Below are 17,349 nucleotides of genomic sequence, written 5' to 3'. Positions count from 1 at the left end.
CCCGCCCCCTTCCTGACCAAACTGGCCGCAGATCAGAGCAGACCTCTTTCCGACCCTCTGGGAACCTCCCCGAGGTCCAGCCCGTCTCAAGGGACTCTGGAGGAAATCTGCAGGGGTTTGCGAGTGGGTGAGGGGAGCCTGATCTCTTCCTGTTTTGTACATAGATTTATTTTTCAGTTTCAAGGAAGATGAATACATTTTGTAAAAAAAAAGAAAAAGTACACGTCCGTGTTTCATTTGGGGACTTGCGGGCGGCGCGGGTGGGATGAGAAGAGTGCCCCCTCTCCCCACTGCCTTCTGGCCTTCGGGCTCCCCACCTGTAGGGAGCAGGGGAACCGGGCGTGGGGGGGGGAGGGGGGAAGGGGGGAGATGCCGCTGGCCTGATCCCTCGGCCCCGGTCGGCTCCGCCCGGCCTCCTCGGGGCTTCCCCTCGCCTCGGAGTGCCTGTCCCGCGGGCGCCGCCTCCCGGTGGGGCGGCGGGGCATCCCCCTCTGGCCCCGCCCCGGGCCCCGGCCCCGCCTCCTCGGCCTCGGAGCCACCCGCGCCCGCCCGGCGGTGCTGCCCCGCCCCACCCCGCCCCGCGCCGCCCCGCGCCGGCTCCGCGGCTCCGCAGCTCACGACCGCCCGCCCGCCGGCCCGCCCGGCGCCGGGCAATGGCGCTGCTGCGGGACGTGTCGCTGCAGGATCCGCGGGACCGCTTCGAGCTGCTGCAGCGCGTGGGGGCCGGGACCTATGGCGACGTCTACAAGGTGCGCCGGGCAACCGGACGGGCGGGAGAGCGGCGAGGAGGGTGCAGGCTCTGCGCACTACCGCGGGATCCAGCCCCCAGCCCCGCCCCCTCCTCATCCCGCTTCACCTCCTCCGCCCCTGCAGGCCCGAGACACGGTCACGTCCGAACTGGCCGCGGTCAAGATAGTCAAGGTAGACCCAGGTGAGGGCCTGGAGGCAGGGCCTCTGCGCTGGTGGGAGGGCATAGCGCCTGGTGGCGCTGAGAGTTGACCCCCTGAGAGACAGGCCCCAGGAGGTGCTGCCACTTGGGATCTGTCTGGCCCGGATATGCCCATTTTGCAGATGAGGGCACTGAGTTAGAGCAACCCCCATACGCCCTTCCCCCATGATGCCCTGTGCTCCCCAGGGGACGACACCAGCTCCCTCCAGCAGGAAATCACCATCCTGCGTGAGTGCCGTCACCCCAATGTGGTGGCCTACATTGGCAGCTACCTCAGGTGAGGCTGTTTTATCCCCTTGCCTACCCTCAGGCAGCCCCCATGTGGCCCTGCCACGTGCCCACCCAGGTTCTGTGCCCTCGCAGGAATGACCGCCTGTGGATCTGCATGGAGTTCTGCGGAGGGGGGTCCCTGCAGGAGATATACCACGGTGAGGGCCAGGACTCCAGGCCCCAGAGGGCCACAAGCCTTTCCCCAACTCCCTCTTCCCCAACATGGGGCAGGAGAGGAGAGCTGGGGTCCTGGAGCTAGGCCCTTCTCCACTCCTAACTGGCTGTGTGACCTTGACAGAAATGGTGTCCTTTTCTGGGCTCTGAATCCCAGACTGTACGGGGAGGGGATAAGGACAACACCTCTTTCACCCAGCAGTGCCTGCTGCTTCCCCCCACACAGGGTGGCCTGGCAAGGTCAGCTTCTCCTCCAGACCTCCATGCCAGCCTTCACCCCTTCCATTTCAGCCACCGGGCCCCTGGAGGAACGACAGATTGCCTATGTCTGCCGGGAGGCACTGAAGGTAGCTGGGCCCATAAGGCTGTTCACGTTCCTAGTCCCCAGGAGTTACGGGCAGGGAGACTGGCTGCCCTGTGTGTGTGTTGTGGGGGGGGGGGGGAGTGCGGGGGGGTGGGTGGAGTACTTCAGGCAGGGCTGGCCCGAGGGGCTGTGGGTCCTGGGGGGAAAGGGGCCCCAGCCCTGTTGCCGGAAGCAGCACATTTCCCTCTTGGCTCAGCCACTTCCTGTTTGGGGAGAGGGGAGGAGGAAGCTGCTTGGGTGGGGGGCCCCAGTCCCGAGAGGGGGCTCAGCAGAGGTGGGATAGTGCTGGGTGGCTGCTCTCAGGAGCTCCTTTTTGTCCCCAGGGGCTACACCACTTGCATTCTCAGGGGAAGATCCACAGAGACATCAAGGTAGGGGTCTGGCCCAGGGCATCGTGGGAGGCAGGAGGAGGCTCTTGGGGGCACCAGACGGGATTCTCTCTCCTCCATTCCCACAGGGAGCCAATCTTCTCCTCACCCTCCAGGGAGATGTCAAGCTGGGTCAGTACCCCGGGGAAACAATCAGGGTGAGGGTTCTGTGGGAGCTCGTGGAGGCTTAGAGTCTGCGTTCAGGTGCTGGGTGTCCTTGAGCAAGTCACTTTACCACTTAACCCTCGGTTTCCCCGTTGAGACAGTAGACGAGCCCTCCTTCCCTGCCAGAAGTTGGATGTGGTTGGGTCTTTATGGATTCTAACCTGGGGCCGCGCACTTGGTCAGGGATAGAAGGTGGTTGACCCCTCCCGGAGGGGGACCTGGCCTTGCCTCGGACCTGTGGCAGTTGTGGCTGAACCTGGGCCACCTGCTCTCTGAACCCTTCAGGTGCATTCCGAGCCTGAGCCCTGGAGGTGGGTGGGGAGTGGTAGCCAGTGGGCGGATGGGAGTAGCTCTCTCTCCCCGCAGCCGACTTTGGGGTGGCAGGCGAGCTGACGGCATCTGTGGCTAAGAGGAGATCTTTCATTGGGACTCCTTACTGGTGAGGCTGTGCCTTGGGCTGGGGCTGGGGGGGGGCGGGGGCGGGCGCCACAGGTGGGGCACCTGGCCATCCCATCTGTGACCCTGCCTCTAGGATGGCCCCGGAGGTGGCCGCCGTGGAACGCAAAGGAGGCTACAACGAGCTATGTGACGTCTGGGCCCTGGGCATCACCGCCATCGAGCTGGGCGAGCTGCAGCCCCCTCTTTTCCATCTGCACCCCATGAGGTCCGCTGAACACTTACTTGCCCCTCGCCTGACCTCGAGGGCCCTGCTGACCTCGTCCCCTGACCTCGTGCTCTCCACAGGGCCCTGATGCTCATGTCGAAGAGTAGCTTCCAGCCGCCCAGGCTGCGAGACAAGACGCGCTGGTGAGGGCCCACACCCCCTGCTGGGGCCTCCTTTCCAGCAGTCTCCATGGGGGCGGAGAGCCTTCTGCCGACTCCCAGGGCACAGCCTGCGGAGCCCTGCCCTCTCAGCCTTTGTGGACCATCTGCGGGAGGGGCTTGAGCCCTGCCTCTGGGTCGGGGGACCCAGCCTGGGTCGGGAGGAAGGGCAGACGGTTAATGATGGGGGGGCTGCCGTGTCACGACGGCAGCATTGCTTAGGCCAGCCGCCCTTGGCCTCAGGCCGGCTCCTTCCTAGAGCAGACTCCCTCCTCTGGAGCGGTGGCAGGGGGCAGCTGGCAGGATGGTGCACGTGGGGGCTAACCTGGGTCTGGGGGCGGGGGGGCTCTTGTGCCCACTAGGACCCAGAATTTCCACCACTTCCTCAAGCTAGCCTTGACCAAGAACCCCAAGAAGAGGCCAACGGCAGAGAAGCTTCTGCAGGTGGGAGGCAGGGGCAGGGCAGGAGCCTGGATGCTTGAAAGCAGGGCCCTGGAGGTCAGGAACCAACCTGTGCCCCCCTCAATCTTCCAGCACCCATTCACAACCCAGCAGCTCCCTCGGGCTCTGCTCACACAGCTGCTGGACAAAGCCAATGACCCCCACCTCGGAACCCCTTCCCCTGAGGACTGTGATCTCGAGGTGAGTGAGCAGAGCTGGGGAATGGGTCCTGGCCTGGCGGTAAGAAGTGCGGAGGCGGTATGAGTCAGGGCCCTTTAACTTAAACGTTGCCAGCACCGAGAACTTTCCTCCAGGCAAGCCCGCCCATTAGAAGTCTTCCCTGGGCCCATCTTGCCCCCACCCGCCCCCCCATACCTCCCACCTGATAAATTCCCCGCCCTTGGTTCAGGCTGACCTGACCTGTGTGATCTTTGGCCAGCCACTTGCCTGTCTGTGTCGGTTTTCTCATCTTTGAAAACGAGGGTGCCGTTCAATCTTGGGATCGTCTCAGAGGATTGTGAAAACAAAACCCATCCGTGTGCAGAGAGCACTTGGTGCGAGGCGAGTGCTGGGTGTGTGTGTCGGCTGTTTGTGTTCTCTCTTAGGCTTATGACGTGTTTCCAGACACCATTCACTCCCGGGGTCAGCACGGCCCGGCCGAGAGGACCCCCTCAGAGATCCAGTGTGAGTCTGCTGGGAGGACTGTGTCTGTGGATTTGGTGGGGTGGGGGGCTGCGTGTGGGCATTTGGTGTGAGTGTCGGGGTCAGTCGGGAGCCCGCCTTCCTAACTCGGGTACCCTGGGCCCCCCAGTTCACCAGGTGAAATTTGGTGCCCCGCGCAGGAAGGAAACGGACCCACTGAACGAGCCGGTGAGGGTCTGTGCGGGGGGGGGGGGGGGGGGGCATGGCAGGGGTGCGGGGGGGGGGGGCGTCTCAGATTCCTGAAGCAGCAGCAGCCTGGTCCTCTGGCCGTGGAAAGCCCTGTGCAAGCAGGCTTGTCCCACCCAGGACAGCGAAGTCGGTGCAGGGGGAGGGGGACTTCTTCCCGGGCACAGGGACCATGCCTTTCTAACACGCGGGCCTGTCACAGACCCCGAGCCTCTCCTCCAGCTCTCTGCCGCGTCTGCATCCGAGCCTGGTCGTCCGACCCTACCTCTTGCCCTTGCGCCCTCTCCGTCCCCTTCTCTGGCCGTCAGTCCTCCTCTTGCGTAGTTTCTCTGCCTCTCGCTGTCCCCCTCGCTCACAATTCTCTGGCCTGTTTCCGTGTCATTTTCTGTCTGTGCGTCCTGTCCTTCCCGCAGTCTCTCCATCACCCGCCCACATTGCTTCTCTTGTCTCTGACTCTCTTTTGGCCTTTCTGACTCGGTTTCCCCGCAGTGGGAGGAGGAGTGGACGCTGCTGGGAAAGGAGGAGCTGAGTGGGTGAGTGAGGGAGAGGGAGGCTACAGGGAAGGGGGAGGGGCAGCAGAAAAGGCTGGCCTCTGACCTCATCCCCCTCCTGCCCAGGAGCCTGCTACAGTCAGTCGAGGAGGCCCTGGAGGAAAGGTGAGGGGCTGGGCCCGAAAGGGTGGGGGGCAGCTGGACCCGGGGCCTGGTCACATCTCACACCTTATGTCCCTCTGGTTCGTCCCCGACAGGAGCCTGACCATCCGGCCAGCCTCAGAACTCCAGGTATGGAGTGGGGGAGGGCCGGAGAGGGGGCAGTGGGGGTGGGTTACCGGTGACCCCCTAGCAGCGAGGCTCGGTCCCCTGACTCTCCTGCCAGGAGCTGGACTCCCCAGACGATGCCATGGGAACCATCAAGCGGGCCCCCTTCTTGGGGCCACCCCCTGCCGAGCCTCCAGCTGAAGACCCTCTGTCCGGCCCCCTGGGTGAGTCCAAGCTTGGGGGACCAGGAGATAGGCTCAGGGCGGGGCTAGGGCTGGAATTCACAGCCCTTCTGTGCCTGCAGGAACCCCACCCCCACCTCTCCCAGGCCCTAACAGCCCCCCACTGCTCCCCACTGCCTGGGCCACCATGAAGCACAGGGACGATCCTGAGGTGAGGGGGTGCTCCAGACGGGCTGGGAGGCTGGGAGGCTGGGGCTGTCGCCTCGGCCCTGACTTCTTCCCTCCCTTCCAGAGATCATCCTGCCACGGGCTCCCCCCCACCCCCAAGGTGCATGTAAGTGTCGGTCCCGCGGCCCTGCCACCCTGAAGCCCCCCTGCCTGCTGCCCCCTCTCCCCCCATCTTCTTCACCAGCCTCCTGCCTTCTCCCCAGATGGGCGCCTGCTTCTCCAAGGTCTTCAATGGCTGCCCCCTGCGGATCCACGCTGCTGTCACCTGGGTTCACCCTGTCACCCGCGGTAGGCTGGGGCAGGGAGGAAGCAGGAGCCTGGGAACCCGCGGCTTGGGCCAGGGGACGTGACTGACCTCCGACCCTGTGCCCAAACCCGCAGACCAGTTTCTGGTGGTGGGGGCCGAGGAAGGCATCTACACCCTCAACCTGCATGAACTGCACGAGGATACACTGGAGAAGGTGAGGCCCGGCTGGCTTTGGAGGGGAGAGGGCCTTGGGGGGGCTTGGGGGGCTGACTCCCCGTCCGTCTGTCCGTCTGTCCGCTCTGCGGCCCCTAGCTGATCTCACACCGCTGCACCTGGCTCTACTGCGTGAACAACGTGCTGCTGTCACTCTCAGGTACGGGGCGGGGCGGGGCGGGCAGGGCCCGGGGCCTGCACCCTGCCCGCCAACACTCTCTGAGCCCCTCTGTCCCTCCCCGGCAGGGAAATCCACGCACATCTGGGCGCATGACCTCCCGGGCCTGTTTGAGCAGCGACGACTACAGCAACAGGTTCCCCTCTCCATCCCCACCAACCGCCTCACGCAGCGCATCATCCCCAGGTCGGGGACCCGGGGGGGTGCAGTGGGGTGGGCAGCGGGGGGAGGCAGAGGGGGCAGAGCCAGGGTCGAATAGGGCCCTGCACGGGACTGGTGACCTCAGGCGTGTCACTTTGCCTCTCTGAGCCCAGTTTCCTCGTCCATCAGCGTCGGCGCCCCCTCCCCTTGCCCTCAGGCCTGTTGGAAAGCAAGGGGACCACGGTGTGGCAGCTGTGGTTGTTAGGGTGGGGCGCACTTGCTGTGTGCCTGGTCGTAGGCAGGCCTTGGAGACAACAAACCAAATGCATCTTTGACAGTCAGCCCCTGGCCCCCCTCAGTGACCCAGAGGGAGAGCCAGGAGGGGCGCAGGGGCCTCTGAGGGGCCAGCCACACGAGGGCCTGCAGTCGGAAAGTGCCCAGCGGGTTTCCAGGCAGATGAATTCGAGAACCGCCTTCGGGAGGGGGGGAGAGAACGTGCCAATGCACGTGGGTGACCTGGGGGAGCAGCCCGAGAGGAAGCTGCGTGGCTGGCAGAGCCCTGCCGTCGAGGCCAGGCCCAGGATCTGGGTTTGGTTCAACTGGCCGCGGCACCGCGAGCATTTTAGAAGGATCCCTCTGTATGTCGATCAGGACTCTTTCCGTAGCGGGCAAGGCAACTCACTGACTTAAGCACGGAAGGGCGGTTAGTGGTTCACGTGACTGAAAGTTCAGGAGAAGGGTTAGCTTCAGGTCCAGCTGGATCCAGGCTTACATGGCCTCGCCAGAAATCTGCCCGCGTCTCTTGGCTCCGCTGTCCTCTGTCACCTTCGTTCTCAGGTAGGCTTTCCTCTCCTCTGATGGATGCCCACGGTTCCAGGCCAGCGCTGCATTAGCTAACAGCCCTACGGTGCTAGAATCCCTGCTTCCAAGTAATTCCCACAAAATCCGGGGACCAGTTCTCTTTGGTCTAGCTTAGGTTCATGCCCACTTATGAGCCTGTGACTGTGGCCGTGGGATGAGGAGCTTGGGGTTGGGGGGGTGGAGGGGCCAGGCCGGGGTCACGTGCTGTCTCCTAGTCCTAGGGGTCAAGAGAGAGGGGCCCGTCAGACTGATGAAGGCTAGAGCCATCTGCAGGCTGTGCCGACGGCGGCAACAATGGATCGGAGGGGGCGGCCGGCGAGAGGGCACTTGGAGAAGAGGGCTGCGCAGTGGCCTGAGGCAGTGGGGCTTAGGCTGCAGGGCGGACAGACTTGAACCCTCTTCAGAAAGTGGGGCTGACGGGATCTGGGGCCTGACTGGAGTGAGCAGGAGGGAGAAGGAGGGACCGGGAGACCTCAGGGGAGCGGATGATGTCGTGTGTTTAATGAGGTGTCCAGGGGGACGTCTGAGACAGAGTCCCTTTTTAGTCATTCAGCGAGTATCTGCTGAGTACCTAGTATGTGCCTGGGGGACTCTGTGAACTAGGGTTCTCTCCTCTTCCCCAGACTTTCTCGTCACGGGAGACCGACAGCAAACGACCGACGTAAGAAAGGTGCTCTGGGGTGATGCACAGAGGGGAAGGTGGCACACGCAGAAGAGCAGGGATAAGGAGGGCCAGGAGGGGTGGGGCCTGGATTGGGGTTTTAAACAGGGTGGTCAGGAAGGCCGTGTGAGTAGAGGCTCAGAGCAAGCCTTGTTGTTACCTCTGGGGAAAGCATCTCAGGGTGGGGGTGGGGGCAGTGCAAAGGCCCTGGGGCAGGAACAGGCCTGGCCTGTTTGAGGAAGGCAAGGAGACTGGTGGAGCCAGATGGATGGAGCGTGGCGAAGATGATCTGGGAGGGCCCGGTAGCCACGGTGAGGCTTTTGGTTTTGACTCAGAACAGCCTGAGCGCCACTGCAGAAGAGTCACACGGACTGAGGTTTTCAGGCGATCCCTCTAGCCGCTGCGTTGAGGATAGACTGAAGGGGTGAGGGGAAAGCAGGGAAGCCTGCCCGGAGGGTATTGTGATCATCGGGTGAGAGGTGACGGTGGCGGCGGCGTGGGGCCCGGGTAGAAGGGAAGGAGCTGAAAAGCGGCTAGATTCGGATTTCATTTTGGAAGTTGAATCAGCAGGATTTCCCGACAGTTGGTGGACGGGAGAGAAAGAGGAGTCAGGGAGGAGTCCAGGGTTGTTGGCCTGGGTGACGGGAAGGATAGAGCCGTCGTCAGGCGTGGCTGGAGCAGGACTCCGTGTTGTCACGTGGCGTTTAAGGTGCGTAAGCGGGGCCTTCGTTGGCCGTGGGCTAGGTGAGACTGAATTCGAGGAGGGGTCTGGGCTGTGGGCTTAGACGTCCCCCTGCCCAGGTGGGTGGCGGGGAGCCGGTAGGGACAGGCCAGTGGCTACGCCCAGCTGGGAAGCCCGGGGCGCCGGCCCTTCCTGGAGCAAGCTCACTCATACGGCATCTGGAGCCCTGTGGCCCTAGGGCTTCCTGAGCTCAGTCCCCCAGCAAACCTCTGCTTTGTCCCAGGACCTGCAGGAAACAGGCCTGTCAGCACACCAGCGAGTCCCTGGCAGCTTTGGGTGCGTGTCTGGGAAACTACAGAATCGCAGTCTCCACTTCGAACGTAAAGGGCAGACAGCCAGAGTTGTCTGCAGAAATCAACAAATACAAAAATATCCGCCTCTGTCCCATCCAAAGGCCGGTTGGGGAAGAGAGTAGAGTGAGGACAGAGGGACGGGGAGAGACGGGCACGGGCCGCCTCGGCGGGGTCCCCCTGCTGGCAGAGGGCCCAGACGGGCCGCTGGGAGAAGGTGGCAGGGCTGCGGACATGTAGCCCTGTCCCCCAGAGGAAGAAACAGGCTCAGAAGGTCCCCTGAGGGCTTGGGGGACAGCCGGTAGGCAGAGCAAAGACTCCACCTCACCCCTGCCTCTGAGGCAGGCCCCCCCCCCCCCCGCTGGTCCCTGTTGGTGTAGCTTCAGCTGAGGCAGCCGAGGGGAGGGCAGGGCAGGGCAGGGAGGGCAGGCCCGGCCGTTTGTTTGCGGTTTTCTTGCAAGTCTTCATCTCCTCGGGCCTCCCTGCCTTTCTGTGACACACGACATGTGTAGCGGGGACCGCCGTGAGCGCTCTGGCAGCCTAGCAGGGCTGGAGTCTCCAGCAGCTCCCCGCCCCTCCACGCTCTCGTTTCTCCATTCATTTCTTCATGTATACCTTGCTTTCGCCTGAAAAGGATTTTCGATGACTGGAAATAGGAGGGAAAGTAAGAATTCAGAATGAAAGCCCTTTGTGAGAGTATTCTGAGTGCCAGGCTCTGCGGTAAACCCTTCTCCTGTATTCACTTGTTTTTTGTTTTTGTTTTTTAAATTTTTTTTTTCAACGTTTATTTATTTTTGGGACAGAGAGAGACAGAGCATGAACGGGGGAGGGGCAGAGAGAGAGGGAGACACAGAATCGGAAACAGGCTCCAGGCTCTGAGCCATCAGCCCAGAGCCTGACGCGGGGCTCGAACTCACAGACCACGAGATCGTGACCTGGCTGAAGTCGGACGCTTAACCGACTGCGCCACCCAGGCGCCCCTTTTTTTAAAAATTTTTTTTTTCAACGTTTATTTATTTTTGGGACAGAGAGAGAACATGAACGGGCGAGGGGCATGTTTTTGTTTTTTAAACTAGAGAGAGAGTGTGATGGAGGGAGAGGAGCAGAGGGGGAGAGAGAGAGAGAGAGAGAGAGGGAGGGAGGGAGAAAGAATCTCAAGCAGGCTCTATGCTCAGCGTGGAGCCTGACGCAGGGCTCGATCCCACAACCCTAGGAGCCAAAATCAAGAGTCGGACGCTCAACCGACTGAGCCATCCAGGTGCCCCTGTATTAACTCATTTAATCCTTACTGTGACCCTCTGAGGTCGGTGCCACTGTTACCCGCCCCCCCCCCCACCATTCTACGGATGTGGAAGTTGAGGCAGGGGGGAGGTTAAGTGACTCGCCCAGAGTTGCACAGTTAAAGGTACTTCTGTGATCCAAACCCGTGGACTGAACAGAGACACTGCAGGCTGTGGAGGGGGTGCTAGAGCCACGGGACCGGCTTCTGCTCCCGCGCCCTCCACCGCTGTGTTACCCAGGCACGTTGCTCTGCCTCTCTGAGCTTCGGTTTCTCACCTCCAGGGCCAGGAAAGCGATAGTCCCCGTTTCTTAGGGCTCCGTGGGGCCGCGGCCATGGATGGCGCCCATGACACGTGTCCTGCTTGTCACCCCTGCAGGCGCTTTGCCCTGTCCACCAAGATCCCAGACACCAAAGGCTGCCTGCAGTGTCGTGTGGGTAAGAGCTGGGCCGGGTGGGGCCAGGGAGGGCTGGGGTCCCGGGCACAGCCCGGGACCCACTGCCCGCCTCTCTCACAGTGCGGAACCCCTACACGGGCAGCACCTTCCTGCTGGCCGCCCTGCCCGCCAGCCTGCTCCTGCTGCAGTGGTACGAGCCGCTGCAGAAGTTCCTGCTGCTGAAGGTGTGGGGCGGGCGGGTGAGGCCGCGGGCCCCCCCCCCCCGGGGTGGGGGTGGTGGGCCTGGGGCGAGACGTGGAGACCTGAGCGCCCCTGCCGCCCCCAGAACTTCTCCAGCCCCTTGCCCAGCCCGGCGGGGATGCTGGAGCCACTGGTGCTGGACGGGAAGGAGCTGCCGCAGGTGTGTGTGGGGGCTGAGGGCCCCGAGGGGCCCGGCTGCCGAGTTCTGTTCCATGTCCTGCCCCTGGAGGCCGGTCTGACGCCTGACGTCCTCATACCACCTGGTGAGCCGGAGGGCCCTTTGTGTGTGTGTGTGTGTGTGTGTGTGTGTGTGTGTGTGCGTGTGTGGGACAGAGAGCTAGACAGTTGGCGAGAGAGAGAGATTGCGTGTTCCCTGCAGCGTATGGCTCCACGGGGACCAGCCTCCCTTCAGCTGGGCTTCCGTAAAAGATTTCATTAGACCAAAGGGCTCAGCAGCTAAGAGAACCCACCACTGCAGGGGCCTCAGACACGAGCCGTGTCATTCTTAGGCCTCACGACGGCCCGCGAGGTAGGCATCGTCAGGCCTGTGTTACACATGAGGGAACTGAGGCTCCGAGATTTGTGGTCCCACGGTGATGGAGTCACACGGCGTGCTTCTCCTGACTCCGGACACCCTGCCCTCCTCCCCGCCCCGGCTCCCTGGGACTCACCCCTGCCTCTGTGCGCCTGCAGGCGGGCCACTTTGCTACTCTGAGCCTCAGTTCCCCAGCCGTGCTGTGCGGGAACCCAGTGGGACTGCTGGGGGGTTGAAATGTGGTTGTGGGGACAGCTGGCTCTAGCTGTCCGCCACGTCTTCCCCTTGGGGCCAGAGCGGGGCTGGTGGCTCAGCCAGGCCGTGTCTCCCTTGTCTGCCTGCAGAGGGGCTCCCGGGCACAGCCCAGCAGGTGATCCAGGTGGACAGGGACACAGTCCTAGTCTGCTTTGACCGTGAGTGCCCCTGAGGTCAGGGTTGGGGGCAGTGGAGGGGGTTAGGGGAGGCGAGGGAAGCCTTGTGAGTGGGGGTCTGCCCCCCCCAGAAGGGAACCACCTGGTCCCCACCCGCCACCAGCCCTCTCCCTGCGCAGGCTGCGTGAGGATTGTGAACCTGCTCGGTGAGCCCACGGCCACGCTGGCGCCTGTGCTGACCTTTGACTTCCCCATTGAGACTGTGGGTGAGTGACAGATGACGACAGGGTGGGGGAGCGGATATCCCCAGCCTGGAGCAGGTGGTGTGGCCCAGGGGCCTGGGGCTGGGGGTGGGACGAGGAGGCAGGTGCCGAAGCCCCTCTCAAGGGCCACCGCGGTCTGTGAGGACCTCTGTGGCCCAAGTGTGGGCCCAGGGCGTGGCTGGGGGAGCCCCAGTGTCCTCAGGGCAGGTGCAGGGCTCATGGCAGCTGTATTCCTCCTAGTGTGTCTGCAGGACAGCGTGCTGGCCTTCTGGAGCCACGGTATGCAAGGCCGAAGCCTGGACACCAACGAGGTGAGCGGAACCCGGGAACCTGGCCTCCCCTGACCTATCTGTCCCCACCTCTTAGGAGAAGACCTGCGGGGGTGGCCTCAGAGTCCCTTTCCTTCCCAGGTGACTCAGGAGATCACAGACGAGACAAGGATCTTTCGAGTGCTCGGGGCCCACAGGTAGGACGGGGCGCCTCCCCTTTAGAGGCCCCTGAGGCCGTATGGACATGCGCACAGGCCTCAGGCCCCTGCCTTGCTCACCTCCGGTTCTGTCTCCCCTCCAGAGATATCATCCTTGAGAGCATTCCCACGGACAACCCAGGGGCTCACAGCAACCTCTACATCCTCACGGGCCATCAGAGCAGTTACTGAGAGGGTCAGGTCTGGCCGGTGGCATTGCGCCGTCCTGCCCCCAGGCCTTAGCGGCATTCCCCTTTAGGCAGTGGCGCCTCCTGGATCCGAGAGGCCCAGGCTCTGCTGGTCTGAAGGGCAGAAATAATTCTGAGAAGAGTTTCGGGGCTGTGGAGGGGAGGGGAGCCCACCCCAGGCCCCTGCGATAACTGGACCAGAGGAAGCTGCTGTCCCCTCCCCTACCCCCGTGGGCAACCCGGGCCCTGTGACAAGGGCCCCGGGCAAGGTGGGAGCAGGCCCGGGCGATCCATTCCATTTTGTTCCACGTTTCTTTTCCATTCTTCTTGCCAAGAGCCTGCCCCTGCCCCCTGTCCTGGGGAACATGGTATTTAAAAGAGAGACTATATTGGTATTAAAGCTGGTTTGATTTTACTCCACTGATCCCTCTTTGTCGGGGGTTGGGGGGGAGAGCTGAGGAGGAGGACTGGGGAGGCTTCCTCTCCCTCCTCCCGCCCTCCCTCCCTCCTTCCCTCCAGCACATCTTTCTGCGGCACCAGGTGCTATGGGTGCCCCATGGAAGGGTGGGCCACCAGTGCTCTCCGGTGGTTCCCTTAGTGGGGAGCCAGGCAGAGGTGGTGGAGAGGCCAGTGGCCCCGAAAGGCCTCTTAGGGGCACTGTCTTCCAGGGCTCCCTGCTCAGGATGAGCCCTCAGCTTTGTAATATGAGGCCTCTTTTACGGCCAAGGAATGATGCGGTTGGGGGAGGCAGGCTGAACAAAGGGACTCTCATCCCGGGCACTCCTGCCCCCTATGGGATCTCACCAGGCAGCCAGCACCCAGGGAGGGCCAGCCACTGGCAGCTCCACCCTGTGCCAGCGAGGCTTTGGTTTCTGGACACGGCCTGTCACGATCTGGATCCCCTGCCCAGGCCCGGGGCTGCCTCCCTGCCTCCCACCTGCTGCTTAGGTGTGTTCCATCAGACCAGGACTGCTAAATGTGGACTCCAGCGTCAGACTAGGCTCCGGGAAGATAAGCCTGTGTCCATTTAACAAGTTTTCCCAGGCAGCCTTCTCAGTGCTAGACCCCGGGCTCACAGAGGGGTCACTCCCAAGATGTGGACCAGCCCCCAGGGAAGGGAGCTATCCTTGCTGGAGCCTGCATCTCGAGGGTCTGTCTGTCTGCCCGTGGTTGACCTTGTGCTTTGCGTGTCATTCTCCCACTTTTCCCTCTTGGGGGGCTCCATACCCTCAGGTCAGGGAGCCCTCCCTTTGTCTCAGGCACTGACCAGGCTGCTTTTGACCAGAGCCTTTGGCCAGGTGAGGTCAAAGCGGTAGGATGGCAGCTGGCCTGGAAGGAGAGGACAGGTGCACACACAAGACCATGGGTGCATAGGGCGAGAAGGCCTTGGGTCTGGGGCCAGAGCTTGAGCAAAGGCCCAATTGTTTTTCTTCTGATAGACAAGGCAACTGTTTGAATTAAGAACTTCTCTACCAGGTTGGGTTGCTGGTATTTGATAAACGGATGCAAATGGGCGGCGGGGGGGCGGGGTAGATGGCAGCTTATGTGAAGAGCTTGCAGCAGCCCAGTCCCTAGTGCCCCTGCCAGGAGCCCAGGGTGATCCCAGGTGGGCAGAGTGTCCCCTTGTCCGCTCTCCCACAGAGCCCAGACTGCTCTGACTCCTGGGGTTTCTTGGCTGAAATGGATTTGTCAGACAGGGAAGGACACGAAGCTTCTGTGCATTGGCACTCACACCTGTGCTCTCCCTGAGACCCAAAGGAGGGGGGCAGGCACCTCCCGAGTTCTGAGAGTCTACACCTGCCTGGCTGACATGGGATGGGCCAAATGGTGGAGCGACAGGGATAGAATTCCTAACTTCCCAATCTCCCGATTTCTTGGTTTAGGTGTAGGATTAAGCTGAGGAGCGCCGGGGGTGGGGAGGTGAGCTCCCACTCCGCGGAGGCCCCTGACCCTGACCCCAGGTGCCTGGGGGGGGGTCACCCACCAAGCCGCGGTCGGCAGAGAGCGCCACCTTGTGGCGGGCCGCCCCGGCCCTCCGCTGCCACCCACGCCCGAAAAGGGGGTTTTGGTGGTAGGAGTCAAGAGTGTTAATGTGCCAAAGTGGGAGATCAGGGAAAAGCAAGGGCTTCTGATAAAATATTCACCGGCAGCACAGGCTGGCCACAAGCCAAAGAAAGCCCAGGAAGCTGGGAGTTTGCGCTGAAAGCCTAAGAGTGTTATTTTATTTATGTATTTTTAAAATAGGCCTTGTCCGTGGCACACTGTTTTTTGAAAATGCAAAATAGATACGATGAAAAGTCACCTACGAAGGTCTCCGTGACTTATGAACCCTTCGGGGAGGATTTATGCAGTTCAGTATGATATCTTCTCCCTTTTTTTCATACGTGTGCTTAATATATTCCACATACCTTTCTGTTCTTACCCTTTTAAAATCCGACCTGGAGGGTTTTCCATTATCACTGACTCCCTCTTTGTTTGCTTGTTTTATAGCTAGTGGTGTTCCATTGTAGGGGCTCCCCACAATTCCTGTTCCTTAAAGTGGTTAGATCCCTTTGGATGTAAATTTGTTTCTACTACTTTGATATTACAGACGACACTGCAATAAATATTCTTGTGCAATAAGTATTAGGCCAGTGCCACTCTACACATTCAGGTGTCCTATAGCATAAAGTCCTGGAAGCGGCATTGCTGGCTCAGAGCGGCCGTGTTTGTTCTTGCGACAGCGACTGTCCAAATTGCTTGCCCTTCTGGGCGGAAGTCTCTGAGATAGGTCAACTCGGCCTCTTGAAGCCATTCTGTGGGTAAGTGGAAGAGGCACGGGTGCCCCAGGACGTTCAGGTAACTGGCTCGTAGCCAAGTGAGGGTCAGAGGTCAAGGCGACAACCGCAACGTTGCGCTCCGGAATGGCGAGGGACGGGCCACCTTTGTGTGGCGCGTCCAGCGCCTGGTCACTGCCTGGTGCAGAGGCGGCCCTCAGACACGCTTTCTGAGTGAAGGGATGGGTGTGATGGGGGTGAAGAGGGAGGTGCTGCGGTCAGCCCTCTTGACCAGACCAGCTCGCCGAGCCGTGTCTTCCGCAGATACAGCAGATCCCAAGTCTGCCTGCAGGGCTGCTGGGGGCGGGGATTGAAAATACCGTAATAACACCACCACACAGATGCATCTCAGAGATAGAATACCGAATCAAAACAACAAATCCCACGAAACGACACACAGCACGATAGCATTTTCCAAAGCTCAAGACCCAGCAAAACGAAACCACTTATGGTCTGCTGACACACGCACAGGTTATCGATAAAACTGTCAGATCCGGGGAGGAAGAAGTACCAAATTCAAGTTGATGGTCTCCGAGAGGAGAGTGGCAGTGGGACGAGGAAGGACCCCAGGAATTTGCAAGGGTTTTGGTAAAATCTTGGTTCTCAGGTTGGGCGATGGGCTCCCAGGGCACTCAGTGTATGTCAGTTCTTTTTGTATGTTTCAAACGCTGCGTAGTAACGGGTTAAGTGTAAACATAAAAATAACCACTCAAAAAATAAAGCCCGGTAACGACTTCAGAAAGAAAAACAAAAAGCCAAGATAATCCTTCCCTACAGGACGAAATCAGTGTTGTGAGGAGAATTATGGGCAGATCCTCCCCCCTCTCTCTAGTTTTCTCTATTGTTTGTTAAAACATCTTTATTGAGAGGCGCCTGGCTGGCTCAGTCAAAAGAGCACGCAACTCTTGATCTCAGGGTCATGAGTTCGAGCTCCATGTTGGGTATAGGGATTACTTAAATAAACTGAAAAAAAAAAAACACACAAACAGCTTTATTGAGGGATAAACTGGTATCCGATACACTGCATATACTGAAAATGTACTATTTGTTGATGACGTGGAAAACCGTCACCACAGTCAAGATAACGTCCATCATCTGGCCAAGTTCCCTCTACCCCTTTGCGATCGTGCCATCCTGCTCATAATACCCACGGAGCCGCTCTCCGTCACTATAGATGAATGTGCAGTTTTCAGAATTGATCTGAATAGAATCGTCCAGTGTGCACGCCTCTTTACCTTTCACTGAGCAAATGGTTCTGTGATTCACCCATGTTGTTGCATGTACTAATAGTCGTTCTTTTTTATTGCCGAGTAATATTCCGTTTGATAGGCGTACCACAGTGTGCTTGGCTCGTCACCTGTTGGACATGTGGGCTCTTTCCGGCTCTGGACTGTTACAAATAAAACTGCTCTGAACATTCACGTATGTGTCTGCGTGTGGGCATCTCCTTTCATTTCTCTTGGGTAAATACTTCGGCGTGGGAAGTGTTGTTGAACTTTGTAAGGAACTGCCCGAGCATTTTCCAAAGTGGTTATTACCATTTGACATTCCGGCCAGCCAGGTAGGGGAATTCTAACCCCTTCGCTTCCGTGACGGCACTTGGTATGGTCGGCCTTGTTTAATTTTAGCCAAACAGATGTGTCGTGGAATCTCACGGTGGTTTTAATTTACTTTTTTCCACGACTGTACGACTTCTTGGGAAAAGAGTCTGTTTTCTGGTGCCTGGCTGGCTCGGTCGGTAGAGCACACGGCTCCCGATCTCGGGGTTGTCAGTGTGTGCCCCACGCTGGGTGCAGAGATTACTTTAAATTTTTAAAGAAAGAAAGAAAAGAGTCTGTTCAAATCTTTGGC

General features: G+C 60.4%; 1 protein-coding gene across 2 annotated transcripts; it reads left to right on the top strand.

Moving 5' to 3' along the window:
* The first annotated feature begins 620 nt into the window (after window positions 1–620).
* On the top strand, window positions 621–13,097 carry MAP4K2 (mitogen-activated protein kinase kinase kinase kinase 2). 2 transcript variants are annotated; one of them, XM_047072437.1, is made up of 32 exons: window positions 621–749; window positions 874–931; window positions 1,136–1,226; window positions 1,313–1,377; window positions 1,685–1,740; window positions 2,081–2,128; window positions 2,215–2,257; window positions 2,657–2,729; window positions 2,823–2,954; window positions 3,035–3,097; window positions 3,475–3,556; window positions 3,647–3,754; window positions 4,159–4,237; window positions 4,365–4,423; window positions 4,931–4,974; window positions 5,059–5,097; window positions 5,190–5,223; window positions 5,318–5,423; window positions 5,528–5,592; window positions 5,674–5,715; window positions 5,813–5,897; window positions 5,991–6,070; window positions 6,169–6,229; window positions 6,316–6,433; window positions 10,601–10,659; window positions 10,740–10,843; window positions 10,945–11,122; window positions 11,739–11,807; window positions 11,945–12,031; window positions 12,269–12,339; window positions 12,439–12,494; window positions 12,599–13,097. In XM_047072437.1, the coding sequence occupies exons 1-32, from the start codon at window positions 654–656 to the stop codon at window positions 12,684–12,686; spliced, it is 2,439 nt and encodes an 812-aa protein (XP_046928393.1). In that variant the 5' UTR covers window positions 621–653; the 3' UTR covers window positions 12,687–13,097. The 2 variants fall into 2 exon arrangements, with proteins under 2 accessions (XP_046928393.1, XP_046928392.1); XM_047072436.1 differs by having other exon boundaries at window positions 622–749; window positions 5,504–5,592.
* The last annotated feature ends 4,252 nt before the right edge of the window (window positions 13,098–17,349 follow it).

Source organism: Lynx rufus, unplaced genomic scaffold, assembly GCF_022079265.1.
Source record: "Lynx rufus isolate CCGP_SWC_20201006 ecotype Redwood Valley unplaced genomic scaffold, mLynRuf1.p SCAF_9, whole genome shotgun sequence".
Taxonomy (NCBI): domain Eukaryota; kingdom Metazoa; phylum Chordata; class Mammalia; order Carnivora; family Felidae; genus Lynx; species Lynx rufus.
The sequence above is the reverse complement of the archived record's forward strand: the minus strand, read 5'-3'. Positions and strand labels throughout refer to the sequence as shown.

What these genes read in the sequence shown, in the direction of transcription:
- MAP4K2 (XM_047072436.1), top strand. Translation starts at nt 654, where the DNA reads ATGGCGCTGCTGCGGGACGTGTCGCTGCAGGATCCGCGGGACCGCTTC. An exon ending in GATAGTCAAGGTAGACCCAG is followed by an intron (nt 932 to 1,135) that starts GTGAGGGCCTGG and finishes TGTGCTCCCCAG; the next exon opens with GGGACGACACCAGCTCCCTC. An exon ending in TACATTGGCAGCTACCTCAG is followed by an intron (nt 1,227 to 1,312) that starts GTGAGGCTGTTT and finishes GTGCCCTCGCAG; the next exon opens with GAATGACCGCCTGTGGATCT.